Here is a 27,782-nt window from a genome sequence, read left to right on the forward strand (position 1 = left end):
ATGTGATACTTCATATGAATCCTTACGATGCAGAGAGTATTAGTATATATTAATATTAATATATATACGACTATTTTGAATAAATGAAAGCAATCCATAAAATAATTAATTACGAACTTTCCTTTCTTACTGTGTAGCGCAATAATGAGTGAAACGTACGTTTTCGTAGGACCTTTTATGCAGTTATTAGAAGAGCGTACGAGGATTAATAGAAGAAAAATGAATTATGTCACCACGAAGCGTTCAATTCGTACAGATAGGAAATTACTTATTGCTGAAACTAATATTTCAATGAATGCTAACTACACGTTCGTTATCACGCAACTGACCGAAATAACGAAGAATGGAAAGGACGAATAGGCAGCGGCGAAAACGGAAGCAAAGGAGACACGTCTCGGCTCTATCGTTTCACAACTGTCAGATGGGGCGACCAATTCACGAAATACTTGTTTATAGAATACCAGCAATGTTCACGGCACAGTTATCGTAGTTATCAAACGCGCCAACGACGTCGGTACAGTCAATCAAAAAAGCACCCGTGTATCAAACAGAATAATGTTTTTAAAATGAGTTCAAACCAGAGATTGGAAGAGTTGTGCAACTGTACGTTAAGTCCTATTTAAAACTATTTAAATAGTACATTTATAGATAAATTTTCATTTACAAAAATGTCCGCGTCGACTTTGTTAAGGAGTTCAAAAAAACACGGACCAATCAGAGCGCGGCCACGACGCGCGTTTGAGGGAAGTGTCCGACTCATCGGCAGATTCCCCTGAGCGTAGCGTTGGTGTCTCACTGCGGTGAAGTAGTGAACAAAAGACGGAGCGGAAATTTATTTAATTCACTTACTCAGCTGTGAATGCACTTGCTGACAACTCACGATCGTTGTTCACATTTGTCAACAAATAGCTACGTACTAATAACAATTGCACTATGCAATTGTACTGGAGCACAGGTCACAACAATCAGGTAATGCGATTACTAGACTGCAAAAAAATGAGTAGATTCATTTGAAAACAGTAGAGACATCTGTCTGGCTCCCGTCCCTTGCAATAGCAGCAGCCAACATTTATTTTGCATTAACTATTTTGGATTATCAATGTTACCAGCACAGTGAACTTATTGTTCGTTGTCAAAAATGAATCAACGGTCTCAGGATCTCAGAATCTCAGAATCGTATTAATAAACAGAGATTACGAAGTATCGATGAAACGATCTCGGAATCGTTTCTAAACAGAGATTTCGAAGTATCCCATTTGATGCTTTGTTTCAAGAGCCGGAACTGTGGGGCCCAACATAAACAGTCTGGAGATACGAGTGGACCCTGGTTTTCTTTCGGGGTTTCAACGGTGTTTCCTTTCAGCGTCAGTCGAAACCAGTGTCGCCAGATCGAGGAGATCGAGGAAATCGTGAAATTTTTCTACACTCACGATCATTCTTCACATTCTTCAACACACAGCTATGCTATTAACAACCGTAAACTACGAATTGACAGGTTTTTAGAGATGTTCTCTCTACCGCGGTTCGAACGACACTGGTTTTACGCGAACTTTTTCTGAAAAGTTTAGGAATGGCAGTACGCATGTTGAACGACGGGGTAATCAGACACAAAAAATACGACACAAGAGGGATCGCTGTAAGACTAGAATTTATGGCAATCACATGTTTCGGTTTTTTTTCTTGCAAATTGAAAAAAGTTTGTCCTTCTTTTAGAAAGTTTCTTAAGAGAGGTATAGGACAATAGAGACTCATAAACGCCATACGGACCTGACATTTCTATCTCTTGCCCGGTAAAAGGACAACCTTTTTTTGCTCCTTCTTTTGTTCACTGCTTCACCGCGGCGCGATGCCAACGCTACGCTCAGCGGATTCTCCCCGCCATCGCATAACTCCTTAACCCTTTAACTACGGCTGTCGTCAATAGACGACGGTACGAAACTTTAGTGAGATACGGCCGTCGTCAATAAGCGATTTGATGAATTATGCCGGGAACGTGGGTCGCTTATTGACTTTTATTTATTTTATCGAGATTGCGTCGATGAAACAAGTGCGTAGAGTGTTTATGTTTCATTCGTTGCGTATCAGACACATAATGAACACCGCTTTGTATGCCGGATGTATTTGTTTACATTTCCTTCCTCTCAGCATTTGCACAACTTTTCTTTTTCTGTTTTGCGTTTAGACAGACACATTTGTGAATATATACCAGTAGTTAAATGGTGGTAGTTAAATAAAGCCGGGGCGGACATCTGTGCAAATGAAAAATGGCACTTCAAATGTCCTCAGGAAGAGAGAAGTGCATTTTTATTTTGCATGATCATCCGCAACTTATTAATAACAACAAACTGTGATGCATGAACAGTGCAGTAATATTTTCAGTACATCTATATAGGTCGAAGTTTATTATTCCTTCCATGCGGAAACTTTTTTCTTAAACTGATATGAAATTACAGCGAACAGTGCGTCACGTGAATGTGAAAAGACACAAATATACAACGTGGAATCAAAACAAAAAAAAAGCATAAAACGTAATACTACGAAATAAAAGCCGAAATTCTCTGCCGAGAGACAGAGAAATATATTGCGCGAAATATATTTGGTATTCCGCGTGCACAAAATTTATATTTTCGTGCGATACAGCGATGTTATGCATGCGCGACATCGGCCATCGAAATATTGATATACACGTGCTCTAAACTCAACAGTTTATCAACGTACACAACTTTTAATTAACCGAAGTTGCACTCCGCAAATTAATGGAATAATCGTAGAGGTTAAATTTATTAAACGTGTACGGAATTGAAAATTGAATACGCGGTCACAACAATCGATTCTAAAATAAATATGTAACTTGATACCTCTGGAATTAGAATTCACCGTTTTATTGAACTTTTTGACGAATCTATAATTATTTTATGCAAAAGAATCGCACGGATTAAAAAAATAAAAAGAGGGGGGCTACTCAAAAAATCGTTTTTCTCCATTTTTAGTCTTATTTTTTATATTATAGCTGTAATATTCGAGCACAACATAGCACAAACTTAGCACAACTCAGCACAACTGTTGAAATTATTTAATTTAACAAGTGAGGGTCTAACTTCTAGGAGGCTACAATCTCTCTTTTAAAATTTAAACAATAATTGTAAATTAATTTTTTATAGGAATCCTATATTTCTGATAAAACACTGATTTTAACGTCTCAATTTCCTCTGTATTTATACTAAAATAATGCTTCTGTTATTTTTTCCAAATTCATTTTCTCGCAAATTTTAATGTTTCAATTTTCATTTTAATTATGATTAGGTATTGTTCCCATTCATTTTCCACTAATCGTATGTGTGATTTAATACTCAAGGCGACAAAATGATCGTACCGTCCGCGTGCGTATTATAGAACGTACACTCACTATCGAACGCATGTGTGTTCATTATAATGATAATTTAGCTGATCAAATAACCTGGAGGAAAACAATTGCTATCCGACGGAAATTCGAGACACTGCAGCAGACGAGTTTTTGCGGCTTTATCACAAACACTTGTAACTTAATACTTGTCTCTGAAAAAACGAGACACTCATATCTTCAATCAATCTATGATAAAACAAGATGCATTGCAAGCATCGCAGAATACCGTTTTATCTATCCGGTTAATTGAAATGTTCTACTGTCGGATGTTACCTGTATTTTTACAATATTCTTTGAATTTTTACATTATTTGATATTGTCAAGCAAGCAAGCAAGCAAGCCGCGCGCCGGCACCTTTGGAAATATTCCATGTCATTTAAAACTGTGGAGCCTAAGGTGGTTCGCGTTCGCAATAGGTCCCGTCGCTTAATAACCATAGCGGTTGAAGAAGCGACGTAAAACAATAAAACAAAAAAAAGGGTAAACTGTACTATTGCTGGCACTGTAGTAATTATTGGCACTTTTGATTTAAACGGCAAATATTAAAAATTCCTGGTATATGAAATCATTTTATATTGCTTGTTATTTATATTTCAAAGCAACGTTGAAGTGTTCATAACATATGACTGTGTTTGCAACGCTGGTACATCCAGCAAGACCGTCAGATGACCACAATGCAGTGTAAATAGTGTTTTATTAAAATTTTCGTTACGGGTAAGTATACTTTATCGATTTTTAACTTAATTTCGGACTGTACTACTGATGTAATAAGTGCGTATATATTTAATTATAAAACAAATAGCCTGTTTAACGTTTACTTCTTACTGTGCCGATGACTGTACTATTTTTTGTCTTACAATTGTTATTCACCAAATATAATTTATAATAAAAGATTTATGACTCGTAGAACTGTTTGATTTTGCTGAAAAATCTCTATTAGCTTATAATAATAGCAAGTTAAGCTCGTTTAAACATTTCAATAAAAGATAAAAAGATTTTTGCTACGATTTTGGCTCAAGCTGCCAATCACTACAGTTTATCCTATCTTCATTTTTCGTGAATTGAACAAGTACAGGTGATCCGAATTGTGTCGCGTTTGGAATCATTTGAATCAGAAAAACATCTCTGATGTATTGACAAAAGTTTCACAAAAAAAAATAATCGGGAACAACAAAGCTTTGTCACTTGATTAGCCCTTAGAGCTCGAGTGGCGACCGAGAGGAACTACTAAAAATTGCTGTACTATTCACAATATCTCGTTTACATTATTCAATATATTGGTATCTAATCAATAGACTGCGGATCTTTATGCAAAATAAAATTTTCTTACCTGAATTGCAACAAACTGGAGTGAAATAGAAATTTAGTTTCTTCCCTACCATGTTTTTTTACTAGGTTGAAAATAATATAATAGTATGTTTAAATTTTCCTAATGTTTTTGCTATTTTAAATTACACCTCATTTTTGTCATAAACGCATAAAATCCGCAGTCTACTAATCAATTACTACACATTTAAGTATTGTTGTATTGTATGAGAGATATTATAGCAATATCTCATATCCATAAAATGAAAGAATTATATACAATGGAATTATTCTGGGTCTGAAGAAATGTTTACTTTTCGAATTAGAATAGCTCCGACTCTACAAAGGGTTAGTATTATTTCACCGAAGTGTCAACGATTTTGTTTATTCGCTATCCTTTTCTTCGACATTAACCGCTTGCCGTATTTTGACGAGCCAGACCCGTGAGGAAGATTTTTAACAAAGTCTAACAAATATGAATGTTACGAATATGAATGTTACAAATATGAATCAATTTTGATTCGTTTGTAATCAATATTTCATGGAGGTGTGCGGAACCGGAACGGGATTCCCGAAAACGTTCGGGTTTCCCGTGAATTTTTTCAGGATCTCCGATACTCTACGGAATCTTTTAATATTGTTTTTTGGTCTTTATCTATGCCACAAGAGTCTTCTATATAATTTCTATAGTTTTCCGGAAAACGAAATTATATAGAAGACTCTTATAGCATAGATAAAGACTAAAAGCAATATTAAAAGATTCCGTACAGTATCAGAAATCCCGAAAAAATTCACGGGAAACCCGAACATTTTCGGGAATCCCATCCCGGTCCCGCACACCTCTAATATATAAGCATTAAAATAAATGTAGACATACAAAAAATATAAATTACAAAGACGTTCTAATCACTGTAACTGTAAAAAAAGGTACGGTAAGGGGTTAACAGGTCAAAAAGGAGTATCCGTACACAAGAAACATTTCGTACCCAAAGTATTCACGTATACATTACTGTGAACAGAGTTGGGCAAAAATTTTATTTGGACAAAAATTTTTGCCCAACTCTGCTGTGACTCCCGTATTGATGCTTTGATTACAACCTGGTAGAATCACTCACGACAGAACGCCGTTCTCCGCCTCATCGAGCCTCATTTAAACGCGCGTGAGCCGTGATGGGCCCGACGGTGTCTCGATAAGCCCACGAGGTTTCGTCGATCACGATAAACGTTGGATGATCGCATGTGCCATATTCACCGTCGAATATTCGTGTTCGAAAATGGTGTGCCGCGCAGAAACAACGGAACGTCAGAATTCACTCTCGTTACCGAAGTTTCGAGCTTTTACAACGGCACTGAACGCTATCCCCATAAGCCGTAAGATATAGCCCCCACTGTTTTAGCGGCAATCCAATTTGCCCACGATCGATGCCGACGTCAGTCAGCCACACGTTTCTGCCGGAGCTACCGAGCCGCCGATAACCCTATCCCGAGCGGAACGCAAAATCTTTTTGCAGAATCTGCGAGAGGGACGCTTGCACGTCGCTATTTCTGCCGGAAACTGTTTAACACGCTGACCTGGCCATCAGGCCACCATAAAACCTCGACGAAATCCAGAAAATGTATGTTCGAAACGAAACAAAAATATTTCCTTTCATGTTTTTGGAATGTGAACTGCAAACATAATTACAAACACTCTACTGCTCTACCTCTAGTAATTTCTTCCCAATTTTAATTCAGTTTTAAAAAACAAATACGATCTAATTGTCACTGTTATTGACTACGAACAGATCTGAATGGTTTCAAAATAAAATACTTTTTCTTTTAAGTGATTAATTTCAAATATACAACATTGTTATTTATACAGATGAAAAAATTGTTTCGAAAGAAAGTTATCGTTTAGTAGTTTATATCGTTATCGAAAGTAGCGTTTTTAAATTAAAATTCAAAACAAAAAAATAAGGATTCATAGATTTATTTAATAACATAATTTTAACTTATCCTGTTATTGAAGTAACCTATGAGTAAATATCTTAATGTTATCTTTGAATTTTAATTAAAAAGTGCTACGAACTTTCGTTTCAACCCAATACAACGGTTGTTTTAAATAAAACGTCTTACGCATTATATATGAATAATAACGTATGAAAATGCAAATATAAATGTATCGAGTAATACGTATTTTCCGCACCTGTTATCATCGAACAGTTAGTCTGTCGATTTTGCTTATTGTAGCAAACTGTGCATGTATAACAATAGTTGTAAAGCCGCATTGTCTCGGAACAATGGAGGATGTGGGCAAAATGCGCAAAACGTGATTTTCGGTATAATTGTGTATCGACTATATCGGTTCGAATGCATAGAACATTATGACAAAAAGTCTTCCATATACAGACGTACAGTCTTTTGTCTTTACAACAAAGCCACTGTCTTCTGAATGAGCCCTTGAGAGAGAGAGAGAGACTAGTATTCATGACACCGAGTACGCTATTTTTGTAGACAATAGCCAATAGTTTACAATATGTTACGTATTAAATATAACACTGCAGTCACTAAGCAATGGAATTATCGTTCAAACTGTCGTGTCTCACTGTCAGACAAAGTTCAGGCGTCTATATGAAAAGAGGATACTAGCGCGAACTCGTTATTAATGGATACTGATGCAGTGTAACATTTTCGTAGAGAAAAAAGATGTTTATGCATTCACTCACCTGTCAATTGACAGCATCCTCCACAATTTGTCGGGTCCTTTATCTTCTTAGCAGATATTCTTCTCCAATGTCACCAGAAAACCTTCTCCTGAACGACAGAACCAATTACATACTAAACTACCAATACTTTGAATTTTATATACAACTATTCGAAACAATAAAACAATTCAAAGCGATACGACATACGGTGAATCAAAATAGTACTAGCACACTCCTTCATTATGATAATGTCAATTTAAAAAATAGCATATTGATACAATATAGACGTTTCACTAGTTTTTGATTATTCTGTAACATTGAATAAATAATGCTAATTCTTACAAATTAATTCTTTTTGAACACATATTTTCTACTTACGTCAGCAGTGTGTCGATACCTTATCTCTTGCAACATATTTCTTGTACAATTTTTTATCTACGATTACCAACGTTCGTAACTTACAATTAGCATATTATTTCAATGCTCGCGCCATTCAAGCTGCTTTCAATACTATCTTATAACAAAAGAATGGTTTCAATAAAAGTGGAACAGTATTACATTGAAAGCCGACAGATATAAAAATTATGTTGCGGAAGATTAAGCTGCGCCATATATCTTCTTTATAATGTTCTTAAATTACAAACGAAGAAAAATCCACGTGTTATACAGTGGGTGTAAAAAGTATTCGTACGCCCTTTAAAACAGAATAACTTTTTTATAATTGTACCAAACAACCTGATTTTTTATAATCAGAAGCATATAATTAGTATATTATAATTCTTTAAGGGCCCAAATAAAAAGTTTTAGAAAATGCCTTTTTTATTTTTGCATGTGTGTGTAACCTTGTAAATTATAATTTTTGGAAGATTTTTGCGTATCATTTCGTAAACCAATGCTTCTACTTGATTATAAAAAATCAGGTCGTTTGGTGCAATTATAAAAAAGTTATCCTATTTTAAAGGGCGTACGATTACTTTTTACACTCATTGTATGTTCCACCTTGAAAATATGTATATAAATTCCGGATTTTTATGCAGAATAAAAATTGTTCAGAAGCTACATCTGCTACATTACTTTGAACGTTCTTTTTTGTTTTGCATTAGATACATTTATTTTTCTCATAAATGTACGAAATCTAATGTATAATACTACAATAACATGGCTTGTTTTTGAAATACTTTATCTGCAACGTCGTTCTCCATAAATACCATCGATGTTTCCTCAACAAACGAATGTTTCGTACTGAATGTACGGAAGACCTCCAAGAATTAGTAATACAAATATTTATGTAGAAATGCACGAAACCAGTCTTTGGCTTACTACACAAAAGAATTTAATTCAAATATTTCATTTGACCACTCTTTTACACGTTATGCAGCTATGGAAATTCATTTGTTTTGCAAACGAAGATATTGTGAACGAGATCGTAGTAAACAATTCAGGAAACAAAATCATATTATTGTATAAACATATTGCTACACTACAAGAATATGTTAGGTGGCTCCAAAAAATCTTGTTAATCGTAACGTGCTCGCTTAATGTTGTTAAAAAGATTGTTGTTGTTAAAAATTATGTTTTTACTAATGTATTATTTCCTATAGTTTCGCATACTTAACCACTTGCCGTTTGCTTGATTAATGAACTATTCTGAATTCACATTATGTACATAAATTAAAAATGATACACACTAAAAAAAAACTACATGGTAGTGTTTCAAAAATACGAAATAATTCCTGTCATAATAAATATTTTTTCATGAACACATTTTGAATTTTTCATACAACACCGATGTACTTATGTTTGATTTTTTTATTGCTAAATTTTAGAAAAACTCAAATATACTAAAATATCTATATTGTATCGATATGCTACTATTTTAATTTAGATATTATCTCGCGAAAATTATACAGTGCGTCGCATTAATATTTGTACACTCTTTTAAGGAGAATAACTTTTTTAAAAGTTGAAAGATATGGATTTTTTTATTAACTACTGTAGAACTCAGCTCATTAAGTAATTAGCTGGTCCTTAGCCAAGTGTGCTAATTAACGTGAGAATGAAATTTTTGAAAAATTGTAGTTAATTCAGAAAATACTAAATACTGCGCTAAATACTAAATACTGGTTCGTAATTATTGCCATTTAAAAAGTTGATGGACATACATATGTCAGATGTATACAATCTGAAAATTTGGCAAATATAATGTTCTCAATAGGGAAGGCCCAAATGAAAGAGCACGTTTCTCATAATTCCCTCTGCAGGTGATCTAGCAAAAACCAATCCTCTAACTTCTTGAAAAAAACAATGAATTTCATTCACTTGTGAAAAAGTTACTCTGTCTTAACACTAAACCTATCACCACCGATCAGAATGACCGGTTCTAGATTTATTATTTTACAATTGTTGGATACAATTTTATAGGAGCCGCACAAAGTCTAAAGAAAATCTATCTTGTCATTTTTATAAGGGAACATGTACCAGTTACTTTTGAGGCACGGTAGGTTTAGTGTTAAATAGTGTACGAATATTGAGTCACAGTATGCCAATACGTTCTTGATTCACAGCAGGCGTACAACCGAAACACTAATCTAAATGTACAATTCGGTGTCGATCGAGGCAAGTTAGTTTGAAAGTGAAAATCGCATAAACATAACACGTACGCGGTGTTCACCGGTCACTGTATGTCTCCTCGAGACAAGGGCACACGAGGGCCGCGCGACTCGCTCTCAGAATCAAATTGACGACGACACGGTCACAGATGCATCCGATCGCGGTCGACGCATCACTGGTCCGGCTAACATCCTCGCGATTTATAAAGCCTCCTGTCCGCTCTCTGACTTAGCCGCGTGTCGTTCGGTTCGTTATTATTCCCCTGCCAGCCGGTTGATTCCCCTCCCAGCTCTGGGACCAACATTCTTCCACCCACCGCGTGTTACACGCTCGCAACGGTACCAACAGATCGCATGTAGATTTCGTTCGCGCCTCCTCTTTGATCCTGCTGAGCACATCCAGAGAGATCGGACCGTCCGAGGGATGATTTAAGGGTGCATTGTTCGCTGGAACACTGTAGACATAATCGGAACAGTGAATTGGACACAACCGCATGTATGTACAGGGTTTATATAAAGTAATGACCATCCGTCCTAGGGGTGAATCTATACCTCTGGATCGGTGGACATTTGTAAGAGAAACTTGCCGCAAAATTGGTTATAATAAAGACAATTCTTGCTAAAGTTTGTTTTTACATCAACGTCTTCCACTCATCGAGAATAGACCAAGTTTGAAAGAAATCATATGTCGCAAGCAAATAGTTATCGAAATATATGCTGTTAAAGTTCTTGCAAAATTTGATTGTGTGGAGTTATACGTATATAGACCAGACATGTCAAACGACTCTTTTACCACCAAGCCACCATGTAATTCAACTAAGTATGTCATAACTGAATTACATAATTCAAACCTTTCAATTAATTCAATTACTAAGTATTTTAATGAGATGTGTAATTGAAATGCAATATAATCTCTCCAAATTATAGCCCAGAACTTTGAAGAAGTGCGATATATTTTTGTTTTTCTTTCATATACTTGTTTGCTGTCTATGCGGCGTAGTTTCTACTCCTCGTCCTCCTTCATAATACGTAACGCTATTTTATAATTGTACTCCAATTGCAATTACGAATTACATTTTAATTTAATTACAAAGTATTTTATAATTGTATTCCAATTGCAATTATGAATTACATCGTAATGTAATTGAATGAAGATCTGAATTATAAATTACAATATGACTGAATTACAATGTGATTCAATTACTTTGTAATTATTAGACTGCGGAACTTTATGTAAAATAAAAAATGTTTACATTAATTGCAAGATATTGGAGCGAAGTAAACATGTCTTTCTTCTTTTAATTATCTTATTAAGGTGAAGCTAATACACTGGTGTCCTTAAATCTTTTTAATATATGTCCACTGTTTTAAATACGTACCCGTTTTTGTCATAAATGCATAAAATCCGCAGTCTAGTAATTATAATTCCTGGAGTAATTCAATTGTAATTCTGCACAACTCTGCCACCAAAGGCCTCATTAAGTATTATAAATTAATTCGGGGGCCGCAATAGAAAGAAGCTGACCCGATATAAAACGGAAATATTCTTTTCAAGTTTACTTTATTTGAATAAAACTTTCATTTTTGTTTCGAAAAAACTTGGCAATGTTTGTAACAGTAATCAAATTTTCAAAATTTGGTTGAATTTGTTGAACTGTAATTATTTTTGAAATTGATTGTACACGCTGGTCTGTTCTTCTTGACCTTCCCGCAGTTATATTATTTTTTAACGTTGATAATAGTGGTTCACACATCATCGTGTGCGTGCCTCGAGACAAACGAAGTTTAAAAGAAGTTATCGTCTTCCTGCCTATTCAGATCATTAATTTGAAGTTGCAAAATATGAGAGCAAACCTTATATTCAAGAGTACCAATCCTACATCATAAAATACTAATGTAAAGTGTACTTACAAATTTTTCAGAATCTTCTATTCCTGCAGTGGGATCCACAGCACACTATTATTTACACACGCGAATACGTCCGAATAAATGTTTTCCGGCTCTGTTTTTCGAAGCACAAAATACCACGCTGCTACACAATCACTAAACACTACACAACACATTTTCCGAAATCGTGACAGCGAACGAGAAGTTACTCCGACCACGATCAAAATAGTTCTGCGATCTAAATGCGACTTCCGCGCGGAAACTCTGCCCTCCCATCATACTATTTTGAGTTTGAATTACACATATTGATTTTTCGAGAATCATCTGTGTTCCGTCGCGTACCACTTTTTTCTATTATTGGTGCGCTATTATGGTACACACTGGCGATATACCTGAAAAGGGTGTTATAGCAGACATAAAACGCACACGGTCAGTTGGGAACTGATTAGTTTACAACCCACCGACCAACGAGCAGACGTTGATTATAAATTATGCCATTGACGACCGAAAACAATACGAAAAGGAATTTCCTTGACAGTTTCCCACTCCCCAACCTAAAGACCTTCCGACACGCCCGCGTCCAATCAACAAATGCTACCTTTGTACAGCTGAATTCACCTTAACCATTCACGAAAAAACCGAGATAACAATCGCAGAACTATTTTGATCGTGGCCGGAATAACTTGCTCGTGTTCGCTGTCACAATTTCGGAAAGTGTGTTGTGTAGTGTACAATGATTGTATAGAAGTGTGATGTTCCGTGCTTCACAGCAACAATGCCTATTGCGCAACATGATTGATCGTGAATGATAGTGATTGACTAATTGCGCAACCTGTCGTGTAAAATCTGAATTTCCTGATATTTTTTGCACAACAAACGGGTTGTCTGTGTGTCTGATTGCTCAAATTATGTGTCAACGTGAATACAATTTAGATTTGAGCAACATCATGCTGCGCAACATGATTGATCGTGAATAGGCCCCTTAAATGGCAATGTGCTGTGGATTCAACGGAGGAACAGAAGATTCTGAAAAATTTGTAAGTACCTATACTTTACATTAGTATTTTATAATGTAGGATTGGAATTCTTATCTATGGTATGGTATGGACATGATATTTGGTCCCCTCAGGGTTTCAAATTCATTTACCAATCCTCTTCCTTTTTCCACTCTCACCATCGCCTTTTCAGCGGGACCTACTGTTTTATGGTGGGTTCCGAACCACCTTTTGCCAACAACACGTGAAAAACACCCCTGGTGGGTCACTTTCTGGTTTTTGACCAGACGGTCACCCATCCTAGTGCCGATCACGTTCCACGTTGTTTAACTTCGGTGATCTAACGAGAACCGGTGCTTTCAACGGGACTACGGTTGTTGGCTGGAATTCTTATCTATAATTCTCTCATATTTTACAACTTTAAATTTTAATTAAACAAAATAAAATGTTGTCCAGGTCAATAAGAAACAGAAGTTGGGTGAAAATGCATTTATAATTTCGTACTTCTAATGTCTACGATTTTGACCAAACCATTTTTTATCATAAATTTATAAAAATCCGCAATCTCTAGTTATAAAGTTGAAAAATGCGAGTTTTAAATATAAAAAGTATTAACTTGTTTTGCGTGTAACTTCGAATATACATAAAGTTTAAATAGTATATGGAATTATATAAATTCTTCATCTTCCTGTGTCTTAATTAAAAATCATAAATTTGATTCTCCCAAAGGAAATCCCACATTTCATCGGTAACAACCTGACAATAACTGTACTTTTAAATAAACAAGTTACTGGGATGCTACAAAGCATCGATTTAAAGAATATCGCAACTAGAATTTTAAGAGGCAGTTCGAAGATTAAATTTCATTCATCGAGGAAAGGATGTATGAGAGTCGTTTCATTTATCATGGCGCTTTATTCCTTTGCCACTTTTTCATCTAGCAGATTCGAGACGTCCTTTTATGAATGGCGGCACGATTCACGGTATCTAGATCGTTACGGCGCGCGGCGCGGCGCGGCGCAGACATTTGCACTTGTACGCCTGGTTATCTGTTTTCCGACAGAAAAGAGTTCGTTGCTGCTCGTCTGTTTCCTCCCATGCGTCATCTTGCGTGGGAAAGTTTGTTCAACAAATCTCGCCGGTGGTTATCTCAGTGCTGTCTGACTACGGTGCGCCTCTCTCGTCGCGAAACTTACTGTAACATGCAAATATTGACTGTCTCTTAAACATTAATATCGTTGTACATACCACCGGAAATCAAGTTGTACAGATTGAAAACTACAACTGCTTGGTTGCCTTCGTGAACCGCCAAGTGAACTTTCAGAATATACTTTGAAAATTATTAAATTTAAATTGTATTTAATATTATATGTACATTTAACATTCAGCTCTATCGAAATGGTAAATAGAAACGTGGTGAGATGGGTAAAATTTCAACTAAATCCACAAATTTATCATTAATAGTTACACAGTAAATGAGCCATTTAATTCCAAAATGGTGTAAGTCAATATTTGAGTGGTATCAAAATTCGCTTTATCCATTTTCGAAATATGCCGGACATTTATTTATCTGTTTCGTTGGCATCCCTGACTAATTTTTCAAAAATGCAACAATTTACTCGTTCGTTTGTTTGGTTTAACACCATGCATCATTAAATAAAATAATTGCAATATAACTTTAGCCTTCGCGGTATTTATTTTATAAAACTTCCACTTAGTTCGTCATTATCAATGATTAACTAGCATCAGTTTTACATTAAATAACCCAAATAATTATTGGTATAAATTCGAGTGGAGCCTCGGCCACAATAGTTCAATCAAATATTTATTAGACGAGTGACTAATTGCATTGAACTCGGCAGCTGTATCTGTCCATTACTCGCCGATTCTACTTATCAGAATCGGAAACCTAGCCGCAATAAATTCTCGAAGTAAAGCCTCGTGAAATCGAGACACCCTATATGTAAAGACAGCAAACTTTTCCCGGTTCTCGTAGTTCGTAGCTTCTGCAAATCCGGGTTTATTTATGCCCATTACATATGAGCCAACACAGTAGCACAGCACAAAATCGATTCGTTTCACCGATTCTCCGCATTTCTCTTCGTTCCGTTTTTTTACAGAGCTGCAGCAAAGAAGAGTTACAGGAGTTCATTATCGCTCTTCATGCTTCGAAAACCGTGTACGTGTTGTCCTTGTGCCGTTTATTGGCCGGCACAGAGCAGAAAATGTCAAACGAATTCCACGGGAATAGGAAAACCCAAAGGGAATTAGAGTAGCTCGGTAACATTTTAGAGGAGATAAAAATGTTTTAAGGATCTATACTCACAATTACAGGCGATTCTAGTTTGTTCGGGAAATAAATTCCTGTGCACAGTGTACAAAGATGATACTCTTATTGGGAATGAACTTTTCTATTCGAAATAATTTCTATTATGTCCTATAATAATTTTGCAAACATTTTACAAAAGAGAAATTTTATGGAATACAAATCTGGACTTCTGGAATTAATAAATTTCAGATTTTGTAATAATTTGTGTAATAATGTGAACCAATATTGTACTGTAATTTTACAAAATTAATAATAATACTCGTATTTTAATACTGTTTTGAATTCATGTAAATTCTTGGATCAAATTAGATTAGACTGTGAATCTTTATGCAACATAAAAACATTTTGTATGAATTGTAAAAAACGGGAACCATGTGGAAGTTTTGTTTCTCGTTCAATAATTTCAATCAGATGAAAATCATCATTCTTAAATTGTTTAAATTCTTTTGCTGTTTTATGTTCCAGCTATTAATTTCTGTCATGAATTCATACAGTGTGATGTGTGATAAAATCTGTTGAAACAACTACGCTCGCAAATGTTATATTGCATAATAAATTAAAAATGTTAATCATGAAAATCCTTTCAGGATAATCAAATATTTCCGGGAAAATTTCGGAGAATATTGAAAGAATTTCAGCTGTGTGAGGATATCACCAGAAGTTGACGAGTTCAAAAAGAATTCTTGAACTATCAAAGTTGAAAACGATTAGAACAGAATTCCAGCAGCATCAGATAGTTTCGAAAGAGCATGTGAAGAACGTTTGTACACTTATAACAATTTCAGATTGAAGAGCTTGAATTCTGGGAGAAGCAGAAAGTTCGAAAATACTCGAAAAAGCGTGGATAGAAGTTTAAGTCTGAACCCGTAATTGATTTATTTCCATTCATTTGCGATCTAGAACGGATTGGTTCAAGCGAGAAAAAATTCATTGACCCGCAATTAAAAGTAGTCACGAACAAAACTTCGATTACGTAAAAGTTGATCGATCGTTTCTCGGGCACGAATTATCGGATGAATGGAGATAGGAAGCGAGGTAGAAATATATATATATATATATACATAGTTCGACAGAAAGAGGTAGAGAAATAGAGCTAATTATCTTCCGGCAGGTAATCGTTGCGTTGCTCGCAATTCGAAGTTACCCGGGGAGGATAAGTTTTTAATGGCTGCTTGTTACACACTTCCGTCAAAGTAATTAAAACGTTCCATAGAATCGAGACACCCTGTAGATACGTGTATACAAGCTCGAAAAATTCCGCCGGTTCGAAAGGTTAAATGAGCGACCGTGCTCGCGTTGTACGGTCACGGCCAATCGTAGACGTCGAGATACTTTTAATAATTCATTCACAACCGTAAACTGAAACGTAGCGTTGACGGTCTGCAATCTGATTAAATCTATTTGCCGCACCCGATGCAATCGCGAGAAATCGGTTCAAGGTCGTCATACCATGGAAATGGAGACCGAAGAGGAGAGAAGAATGGAGACTACGACGAAACAATGACGCGGCCGGGAATGATCAGCAAACGTGGAGAACGCAGATGGGTTTTTAAAGTGCAAGGTCGGCCTAACCTTGCAATCGCACTTGATAGTGCACCCGCTTCAGCTCGCTCTCCAATGCGCATGGTGAACCGATTATTCGATTGCGCGAATAAGTATCAACCATTTATCGTAGCGATGACTTAAGGTAACTGTCACGAGCGTTGTTCGGCGACGCGACGCGACGCAAAACTGAATGATCACTCTGTCGTTCACGGAAGCATCTACTCCATTATAACATATGCGCTAACCGAAAGACAACTGATATATGTACTTCTATTATTTCAAATGACTTGCGAATTTAATTCTTCGCGGACAATGTACTGATCGTCCATTAGGAGATGGCAGCGATTTCGATAATGAGACGCAGGGGAATCTGTTAAGACTCCATTTTTACGCTTAGGTTCTGGCGGGAACGGTTGACATAGGAGCTCAGCATCACCACAAGCGATTCGGCCAATAGCGGAAGACGTGTAGCGCGGAGTAGAGAACCCAACATGATCCTACTGACTTTGAAAAAATTTCAAAATTGATTATTCAAATCAAATATAAAACAATTATCGGTTAACGGGAGAAAAACAATTTTTGAACGAGTTGTATGACATGACAGTTTCTTAAAATATCTCGATGACTAATCATTTTTTTACCACTACACCTCTGTTTACGTAGAATCACGAGTGAAATCCGACTATGTAAAAGAATTTTGTGCATTTCTATTTAAAATGAAAATATTTTTCTGTAACTGCACTGGTGACGGTGTTCTAACACGACGCAATTCCGCGGACCACCCTGTACATACAATGAATAAACAACAGGTCAGTATGCAATTTTCTCGCGGGATGTTTTTACTGTGTTGCGAAGCAACGGGAATTAAAGTAGTAATAGCTGGGAGCTACGGCACTGTGTAAATAAGAAAAGAGATGGGGGATATTCTGGCGCCTCGATGTTCGCAAATACGCTTTTAGTGGGATTGTGATACGTTTTTCCTGTTGAGCATACGCGGAAAACATTTTCTTATTTCCGGCTGTTTAAGATGCAACGCACGTCCGCATCGTCTCGTGCCTTCTCCCCGGGAAAAGCCGTACATTAGCAACGTTTACGAGCTGCGAATCTTTTCCCCAAATATGGCCACTATAATTACACGAGTGGAATTTATGGACGGGCCGTGGGGGCTCGGTGCACATCCCTAAGCGAAATTACGTCACTGTAACGTAATAGAGTGCGGACGTTTATGTTCATTCTTCTGCGTTCAGGAATTCATTTTCGTCAAATAACTATTACGGAATTTGTCTTCGCTGTCGACGTATTTCATTAGCCCTTAATAAATTAGAGGGGCTGCAGAAAGGACTCTAATGTACTGAAAGAATTACCAAAGAGGATGTTGGCTGTGTGACCAGTTTAGAAGCGGACACTTTGGAATAGATGCTTGGACTCTCCTTAGAATTCTACCCTAATTGGTTGACACTAATTTTGCCTATAAAGGAGATACCCGCTTTCCATCGATGTCGTACTTTTCATTGATTTCCACATAACTATAAACGATATCGATAACCTGGAAAAATGAAAGTTTGCTTTAAAAAAGATATAAATTACTGATCGTCCATCGGAAGATGGACGCCAGGTTGCGGACTCCATTCTTACGCTTAGGTTCTGGCGCGAACGGTCGATGTAGGAGTTCAGCGTCGCCACACGCGATTCATTTAACAATGTTAAACGTAACTGCAAATAAACTTCTGGGGCATCCTACTTACTAGACAGCGGATTTTTATGCAAAATGAAAAATTATCCGATCGATACCGCGTGTTCCATTCAGAAATTCTGGTTGATTCGAGGAATTGAAAATGGCGCGATCATTTTACACGGGAGTGTACCCGCTGTAAGAATGTTTGCTCTCGAGCATTTATAGGCTGAAAGGATATCGAGAGACCCCATTAGGACGACTACGGCCAAGCATTAAGGAGCAACCGGCGTATCCTCGGAAGACAAGGCTTTCTTCTCCTACGCCTTTTTCCCCAGGGCGCGGCGTAAAAGCAACGTGGAAATGCCGGAACGGTATCTGCGACATCTCTCCGAGCCCGTCCGCTCTACTTCTAATTACGGGAAATCCGATTTTAATTACACGACCATGGAGCCAGGTCCTCGAAACGGAAGAAGTCGAGGAATGATAAGATGGGGAAAAATCCTTTTGCGCGGCTCTAATGGACAGCAAACAGAAGGGAGGACTGTGTCTCTGCCTACAAAGGAATTGCGCTATCTTTTTTTTTCGTCTTTATGCGATCCATTCTTCATTCGCAAGGACGCAAATGATCAAGCGCTTACCGCATCGCGGAAGAATGATCCTGAACAGTTACATTAACAGCTTTTCATTTTTACGACGCTACAGTTGCGTGCTCCTTGAAGCCGGCAACCAGTCCTACATGAAAACCTCACCAAAGTAATGTCTCGATAGTTGTGAAATCTTCGCAACGGAAATATCACTTATAATTGTGTACAGGCAGTTGTATTCCTTAACTATTGACCATAAATATACATATACTATTTATCGAAAATATCCAAAATGTATAAAATGTTAGAGCTGACCAGTGAATCTTAAAATTCATTGTTAGTGCCATTTCTTGGTAATGATGCGTGACCAAGGAATTTGGAACGATCGTCTGCTCGTATATCATAGCCGATACGTGTATGCGATTATTCGTCCTGCTGCCAGGATCCCCATTAGCACGATATTTGATACACACCCACGCGACTAACAGCCGGATCGTTTTCCTGGATAATTAAGGAGACGATGCCAGGTGAAGATAATTCGAGCGACTACATAATTTCAGTCGTACTCGGAATAATTGCTGCTGTGTCTGTTTCGCAGCGGAAGTTTTCACATTTTAAGTATTCCTTGTAAATTCCCATTCGCAGAGACAGAAACGATTTTCCAGCTATTAGAAATGCATTAAAATTAAGAAAGTTAAACGAATTTAAGAGCTCAAAGCCAAATTAAGTCAAATTAAGGCTCGTCTTCCACTCCACCTGTTGGATTATCAATAAGTTACCAGCAAGATGAACTTATTGTTCGTTGTCAAAAATGAATCAACGATCTCAGAATCGATGTTCAACATTTTTATTTTGCATAAAGATCCACAGTCTATTTATCCCGCTATCTAGCAATAAAAATCAATAGAACGACAGAATTTATTTCCAAATGGACAATTTATGTACTTGTTTCGAAGTCCACTAGTTGCTCAGAAATCTTTGCTCGCGGTATAATTAGAAACTAATTAGAGCAAGTTGCTGTGGAATGCGGCGTGCCGCTGGCATGAGCCGTGGAGAAAAAATTAACAATCATTTTTAACATGGTCGCGGTAACCGTCGCACACGTGCAGATAAGATAGTGCCTGCAGCTCCACAATAGCTACCGTTCACGGATAGAAAATTCCTCTCGGGCGGTTTTTCCAGCATGCAAACAGTGACTCGGAGAGGACGATAAATCCATTGATCAATTAAAACTAGTGTTCTCCGATTCTCAGTATCGAGGTCGACCTAGCGACCCTAGTTGCGTGGAAACGACACAAGGAAAGACATTTTTACGGAATCACGTCAACGGAAAACCGTTCTGAATTGCGCAAACCTGTAATTAACTCACCATTAATAAAACAGAGTTTAGCAATTTGTGCCACTAATACTTCATCGTGTTAACCTAGAACTTTGCGAGGATGTTTGCTAAGCTAATATTTGATTGCTACTATTAGTCAAGATAACTAACTTCCACAAAGCAGCTTCGTATCCGTCGCTACTAATTTCCGGGAATATTTTTCTTGTAGACTGACGGTAGTTGGAATAATCACAGCTAATTTAGCCATTTCGGAAATGCAAGAGAGTAACAAGCTTTTCATTACATAAGTAGTTTCACTATTGTTCAGGTAGGAATGTAACGGAGCAATAAATGAAACTACAATAACTGTGTACAGATATTACAAATATTCGATTAACTAAGGAATCAGATTATCTTCGTGTACAAAAAGGTTCTGTCTGAAAAATAACAGCGAATTATACTCTGCAAAAATCATGATCTGACCAGAGTCGCTAGATGAGAGGAAAAAGTTACCCTCTCTCTGCCAGTACCGGATCAGTCACGTGACATTATTACACATGCACGACAAAGACGGAGCGCGTCACGTGACCGTGGGCGTCAACGTGGGGGAATAGCGTCGTAGAAGGGGAAGGTAGAATGGGGAAACAAGTCTTAATCCGGCGACTCTGGTTCTGACAGTATGTGAAAGATTACAAGAACTGATTGATCGGTACGTTCAAACTTCTGTGAAAATCATAGCAACGTCAAACTGCGGAATAAGACATCATTTTTCAATTTATGTTTGCCCAAGGAAAAAGTAAATCCATATATATCGAATGATTCCATATTTTTCCGAGCACCTAGTACACAATGTTATTTGTTCCTTTATCCACCTGAGCAGGTAATATGCTTTTCCCTTGAACCTCTTTCTCCCATTGAATGCTGTGGAGTTTGCCAGCTGCACGCAATAAACTTATCCTCCCGTAACTCGTCCCTGCTCCCTCTTCGTGCAGCATTGTAATTAGTCCTTTCTGTAGTCTTCGGGTAATCCGTTTCCATACATTTCTCACTATCGCTTTCAGTCTCTCTATATGCAGTATTCCCATCGCTGTGGATCCAAGGCTCATTCGGCATCCGCCCACTTCTGTTGCCTTTTACCCCTACAGTTTCTTTGTTTGCTGTTCTGTTTCTCCGTCTGCGAGCTCCTCTTCTACCAGGTTTACTTACACACTTACCACCCTGTCTTCTCTCTCGCTCAACACGATGTCCCGAATCTTACAATAAGTTCCAAAAGCGATCTCATCGTTCCGCCATTTTTACTCCGGTTACCACGACTCTTTTCTCCTCTCTACCTCTTTTTAGTTGCATATCTTTATGTTTATCCTTCCGATCCCGCACTTTTCATTTCTTACTATCTCTCCACCGTGTTCGCTATCTTCCTTTTTTTTGCCTCGCAAAGTTTCTTGAGTTGTGCTCCCCGCGTCAGATATTGCTGCGTGCACACTTCGCCCGTTTTCCACCTTTTTATACTACTATCTTCATATATTCCTTCTTCCCTTACTACGTTCTCCCCGCTGAAACTTTCGTATTATACGCCTTATTTCTTCATCTTTATTCTTCCTCGTTCCAATGCTTCTTTCATTTGTGATCTTAAGCTGCTCCCATTCTCCTTTTGTGTCCCCATCCTCTCGGACATTCTACGCCTTATGCTGTCTTTGAACCTTTCTATATTGTCTGCACCCGAGCATATTATTTCCTTTCTACCTCCCGCCAACCTGCCGCTGCAATCACTTCCGATGTACAGGGTGAAATTGAAGCAGCTATGTTTATCTGAAAAAAATGTAACTCGGTTTCTCGCGGAAGAAACGTTGGCAAAATTGATTTTCTTCATCTGATCGAAATTCGGAGCAGTGCGCTTATCACTGGGCTGCAAAGCTATATGCAAAATAAAACGTTTAACCATCAATTACGAGACTCTGGAGTTAAGGAATGTATATAATCGTTCATTTATTATTTTAATATTAACCCTCACGCGGTCCTTTGGCCATTTCAGACCAATTAAAATTTTTTATAATTGATTTGATTAATAAATGTTTCGTAAAAATTGTTTTTTTAAAGGTCTTCGTGGTCAGAAATGACAATTGAACATAATTCAAATTATAATTATCTGATCGTAGTTTACTTAAGAATGGAAAGGAGTTTAATAAACGAAATTTATTTTGTAAATTTTGTAAAGGCAATTAGTTTCTACATATCTAACGTTTAGAACTTGTTAAACACATCTACATCTGATTCGTCCTTTTAAACTCGATAGACAAATCATCGATAGACCATATGTCTGATTGTGTATGTATGTATGTATCATAATATGTATATCGATTTCATCCTCCAAATGGTTGGTGATCCGATTCCGTTCTGTTGTCTACACAGCACTTCTGTATCTTCTCCAAGGCTGCTGTATTGATCAGGACATAGTCAATCACAGTTGCTCTTTTTCTTCCTTCAAAGTATACTGCCCTTCGTCTCCGGTTAACACTTCAACAGTCGCATATTTCGCTCAAGGACTCTCGTCTTACCGATGGTTTCTCTTGCATGAGTTCTACCTGCTACTTAAACTGTATCAAATAATTACGATCCTCTTCTTCACAATATGCTTTTTGTTCATCTATGATACTTCACAATTTCTTAAATTCGTATCCTCATTTTTTAAATTCTTTCCCCTATTTTTTCTCTTTTAATTCATATCTACATTTTTTTAAATCATATGTAAATTTTTTTAATTCATGTACATATTTTTTTATTTCATATCTACATTTTTTAGATTCATTCTGCATTTCTTTAATGCATATCTACAAAAATTCATATTTTTATTTTCTAGATTCATATCTTCATTGTTTAAATTCATGTTTTAATTTTTTTAGTTGATATCTGCATTTTTCTAATTCATATCTGTGCAACTTTATATTCTCATTTTCCAGATTCATATCTTCGTTTCCTAAATTAATGTTTTAATTTTTTTTAATTCGTGTTTTTTAATGGTGTCCAGCAATTTCCAGTAAAGTTCCTGGGATGCAGTGGAATGATACAAAAAGAGGACATAACTGTGTATCACGGAGCTTCTTTTTATGGGAATGGTATATTGCAAGCTCTCGAGGGATTTTTAATGTTGTCTTGCCTTGTATTTAATTTCTACAGTTCCCCAATGTTTCTTTTAGTAAAATTATATTTTACATTTCATCAAATATTCTCAAAGTGTAATTAATTGTCTGAACATTTTAGGAATATTCTGTACAAAGTATTGCAATAGATGTTTCCGATTCTGCCACCGTAGTATTGATGTTCGTGCAATTAATAAAAATACATAATTGCAACGAATGATACAAAGTCTATTGAAACACGAATTCGAGACATTGATGAAACGTTACTATTCTGTATTCAATATGCTGTATTGATGGAATTAACGTTCCTTGTGTTATGAATGGAAAAGTAATTATTTAAAGTGCTTTGTTCCACTGAATATGTTTCCATCTAGACGAATTAATCATATTAATTTTAATTGGATCATAATATATCGTGCAGTGACACAGAAACAACAGTCTTGTTATCATTTGTATTGTTATTGAATATCATTGTGGATGCCTGTTGGTAATTTAGGTGGACTAGAAGAAGTTTTATAATTCTGCATTCGTTAAGCACTGCTTGTAAAACCGTGTTTCCCAACGTTTGCTATAAAACGATAACTATGTCATCCATGATGACATTCATTAGTGATATAATTCTAGTGCTGACTATATTCAAATTGACAGCATTTAAATCTGTCGATGAATTCGAGACCATGAAGTCGAATGAGACACTCACGACCTTCTGCTCTATTTTCAGTCTAAAACATGCTCGAATTGACTCATGATTTCGTAATTTTAATTCGTTTGAATATTTCCAGCGAAGCGTGTAACGTCATTAAACACGCTCTTCGTTTATAGCATTAAAACGTACGGCCATGGGAACGGTTTCTAGAGAAACACTGCGTAATATGTGATCTATATTTTCACTTTCAACGTTCCGACACGAACGACGTCTATTCGTTAGGGTTTAACAAAAACCGACTTTTTAAAAAACCGATTTTCGAATTTTAACTTTTCCATAAAACCGGCGTAAACCGGTTTCAAATTTTTACAGATAAAAAACAAAAGATATTTACAACTTAAAGTAGAAGTTTAAATTTTTTTATTTATAATAATTCAAAAAAGGAAAACATAAGGTACATGTACGTACATATATGAAATTATTAAAATAAATAATTAACAAAATAATGCCCTTAAAAAATCACAGAAATTAACAAATGTTTTATATGTATGTAAATTATTTTGCAGATATTTATTTATCCATAGCATTTTTCATCATAGATATGTCTTGATTTTCTTCTTCGTCACTTTTTGTAACATCGCAGTCATCTCCTGTAGAATAATCTTTATGTCTTGATTATTATCAAGTCCGGATCATCTGTCCGGATAACTTAATAATGTCAGTTTTTGTAGCTAATGGAAGAAATTTACTAGAAGATTTCGTCCAAACGATCTGCGAGTTTTGTAAATGGAGGAGAAGTGTTACTAATCCCGTCTCTCTACATTCTTCAATTCGTGTCTTTATAGCGTGTAATAACTTGCAACTAATTTCCGGCAATATTTAATTAATATATAAGTGTTATACATAAATTTAAAACTGGTTTTTTTTTACTAAAGAACCCTACTATTCGTCATCGATTCGATCATTGTATAGAAAATAACGAAAGTTCACGAACAACAGATATCAGTGTTAATAAGAGCATACAAATGTTGAAAAGTGTTTGCTCTAGTTACGAATAACTAATTTCATCAATTATTTATTATTTATTTTATTATATTATAAAGTAACAGTAATAGAACAGTTCTACTTCAAAGTCCATGTTCGTGACACGTTCCCTTTTGACACAAACTGTACGTAGTTCGCGACTACTCTTCGCCATCACTACGCCCAGTTAAAAAGTAATAGCTTGTTAGCGCCTAAACGCGAGTAGACCATGCTTAATGAATAAATAAGTAATCGTTTGTTACAGCGGGCACAAATCTCGTGGGGAAGTTTACGCAAAGTGTCCGGAAGATCGTTCAGGATGTGAAAGACGAAGGAACTTCAAGTAAGTTCAAACATTTCATGATCTAAGCCTGAAAATAAACTATGTTTCACGTTTAACAATATTTTATACGATAAATATTGATGCTACCAAAATATATTTTTGCTCGAACGAAATTGTTCGTACGAAATTGTTTATCTCATTAATAATAATGCTTCATAAATAAGTAGCTCTGAAAGAATTGATTTACGATTGAAGTATAAAAATACTTTCGCACAACGATATGCTTTCATTAATATTTGATACCCTAGTCGAATATTTATGATTCGTTTGTAATTACTGTGAGCTTACAACCATTGCAATTATTGTTCATTTAGGTGGTCAAACCAAAGAAGAGGTAATCGAGACGAACAAAAGATTAAGAGTCGTCAGGATACGTCTGGAGGGTAGCTACGAAATCGTGAGACGTGCACTCGTCGATCTTATGTGCAAATACACAAACAGCAAGCAAGTTCGCAATGTGTTTCAACGCTACAACCTACTGAAAGTTATGATCAAGGTACTTAATTGCACAATTAAGACAGTATAATTGTAGTTACCTCCACCATTTTTCAGAGAATGTCTAGGTATGTTATCATTAGACTGCGGATCTTTATAGGAAAACAAAAATTTTCTATCTGAATTGCAACAAACCGGAATATAATAGAAAGGTATTTACTTTTTTAATATGTTTAATAGGGTGAAGACAACGCAATCTTCGAATGATTTTGCTGTTGTAGATTACACCTACTGATTTTTGTTATAAATGCATAAAATCCGCAGTCTAGTTTATTCAGTCTTTCCCTTCATGTAGTTTCAAAGTAAGGAAGTTCATTTTCATTTTTAAATATTCTTTTAAAGACCTGGTCTCCTTATCTCTTCTTTCCCAATAATCTTAAGCAAAAATTTTTGTTGCAAATTCATATCGGAATGGTTCATAAAATGAAAGTTGTTTGACCGTACCTCGGCGGATAATATTTCCGTGAAATAGAACAATAATAATAATTATTTGAACAACAAGGTATTAAGCGATTACGCGCGAGTATAATTTTAATCTGTTCTAGTTCTGATGCAGAATATATGTTACAAATTGTACGGGAGTTCGTTTTGGTGGTTAAATATTAAAATAGTCCAAAGAGGTGGACGGTCGGAAAATTATTGATCGAGGTACGCATAATTGCCTGTCATTTTTCGGAGTAGTCGCCATCGTCAACTGTATCGTATATGCGAGTTAAAACCCTATTTTGGGGTCGCCTGCGAGAAGATTAGGCCCAAGGGGTTCACGTGCCTAACGAACCCATTAATTGCTACGACGCGACGGGTCTACAGGCTTATACGTCAATCATTATCGGGGCCGGAACGCTAACGGCGCACATGCTCGCCAAAAACTATGAACCAGTATCGCAACTTCTTAATTACAAGATTAGTCTGTTCACCTTTGAAAACATTATCAATACTCTATAAAAAGTATCAGTTTTCTACACTTCCAGACAAAAGGATTGGCTCAGTGTATAATTTGTAATATATAGGGTTACCCAAAATAGACTATAGGAAGTTTTTTTTTTAATAAAAAACATACTATTTTGAATTTTATTGGTTTTATTATTTAATTATCAGGTATCATCTATGACAATTATGTGTGAAAGACGATATCTGTCCAATGACCACCACGACCACGTTTACAGACATCAATTCGAAGGAATGCTCAATTCTTGAGAACGACGTGGAATTGATGTTGATGGGATTTTCATTAGAAAAGGTTTTCATTAGAACGAGCTGTTTTTGGTCTGAGACTTTGGTTTATCATGAACAGATCCAGTTTCATCAAGTTTTTTTAACCAAATTTCGAATTGTTTGCTCTGATGTACGATTGTGTATGCCGAAAAAATCACGGAACACTGATTTGCAAAAGAAGTTTTAATAAGTTTAACACGCTCTTCAATCGTATACGACTCCATTTGTAAAATTGTCTATCATTGTAGGTTCGAAATACAAGAAAATGACAAGAAACAAACATGGCGTTTGACAGATATTCTCATTCAACATCCTAAAGGTACTTTTGGATAACCCATTTAACTTGTAATGCAATGTATTGGGTTGACAAGAATGTAATTTCGGTATTTTAAGGTGAAATAGAGTCCAATTTTTTTATTCGGGCAATGATCTTTAATGAATAAGATATTTTCCCTTTTGTTCGATGATCATTTGCCAAAACGAATAAATAATAAAATATTTTATTGATGAAAGTTCATCGCTTGAATAAAGAAATTCGGTTTTATATTTCACCTTAAAATACTGAAATTACTTTCTTGCCAACCCGATA

General features: G+C 36.2%; 2 protein-coding genes and 1 long non-coding RNA gene across 4 annotated transcripts in view; 1 reads left to right on the forward strand and 2 right to left on the reverse strand.

The window, feature by feature from the left end:
* The window catches only part of LOC143213551 (uncharacterized), a 71,312-nt gene extending 61,111 nt beyond the window's left edge, over nucleotides 1-10,201 (reverse strand). The window contains exons 1-2 of the mRNA XM_076433499.1: nucleotides 10,053-10,201; nucleotides 7,414-7,501 (exon numbers count right to left, since the gene is read on the reverse strand). Coding sequence (XP_076289614.1) covers nucleotides 7,414-7,430 — 17 coding nt within the window. The 5' untranslated portion in view covers nucleotides 7,431-7,501; nucleotides 10,053-10,201. The remainder of the gene's footprint in view (nucleotides 1-7,413; nucleotides 7,502-10,052) is intronic.
* Nucleotides 1-27,782, forward strand: part of LOC143213558 (uncharacterized) — a 126,864-nt gene that overhangs the window by 83,982 nt on the left and 15,100 nt on the right. For both annotated transcript variants that reach the window (XM_076433525.1, XM_076433526.1), the window contains exons 4-5: nucleotides 25,406-25,483; nucleotides 25,798-25,979. In XM_076433525.1, coding sequence (XP_076289640.1) covers nucleotides 25,406-25,483; nucleotides 25,798-25,979 — 260 coding nt within the window. The remainder of the gene's footprint in view (nucleotides 1-25,405; nucleotides 25,484-25,797; nucleotides 25,980-27,782) is intronic.
* LOC143213559 (uncharacterized) lies at nucleotides 10,231-16,967 on the reverse strand. Its single transcript, XR_013009994.1, has 2 exons — nucleotides 16,785-16,967; nucleotides 10,231-10,456 (listed from the first exon to the last, which is right to left on the reverse strand). It is a non-coding gene; the product is annotated as an uncharacterized LOC143213559 (long non-coding RNA).

Source organism: Lasioglossum baleicum, chromosome 11 (genome assembly GCF_051020765.1).
Source record: "Lasioglossum baleicum chromosome 11, iyLasBale1, whole genome shotgun sequence".
Taxonomy (NCBI): Eukaryota; Metazoa; Arthropoda; class Insecta; order Hymenoptera; family Halictidae; genus Lasioglossum; species Lasioglossum baleicum.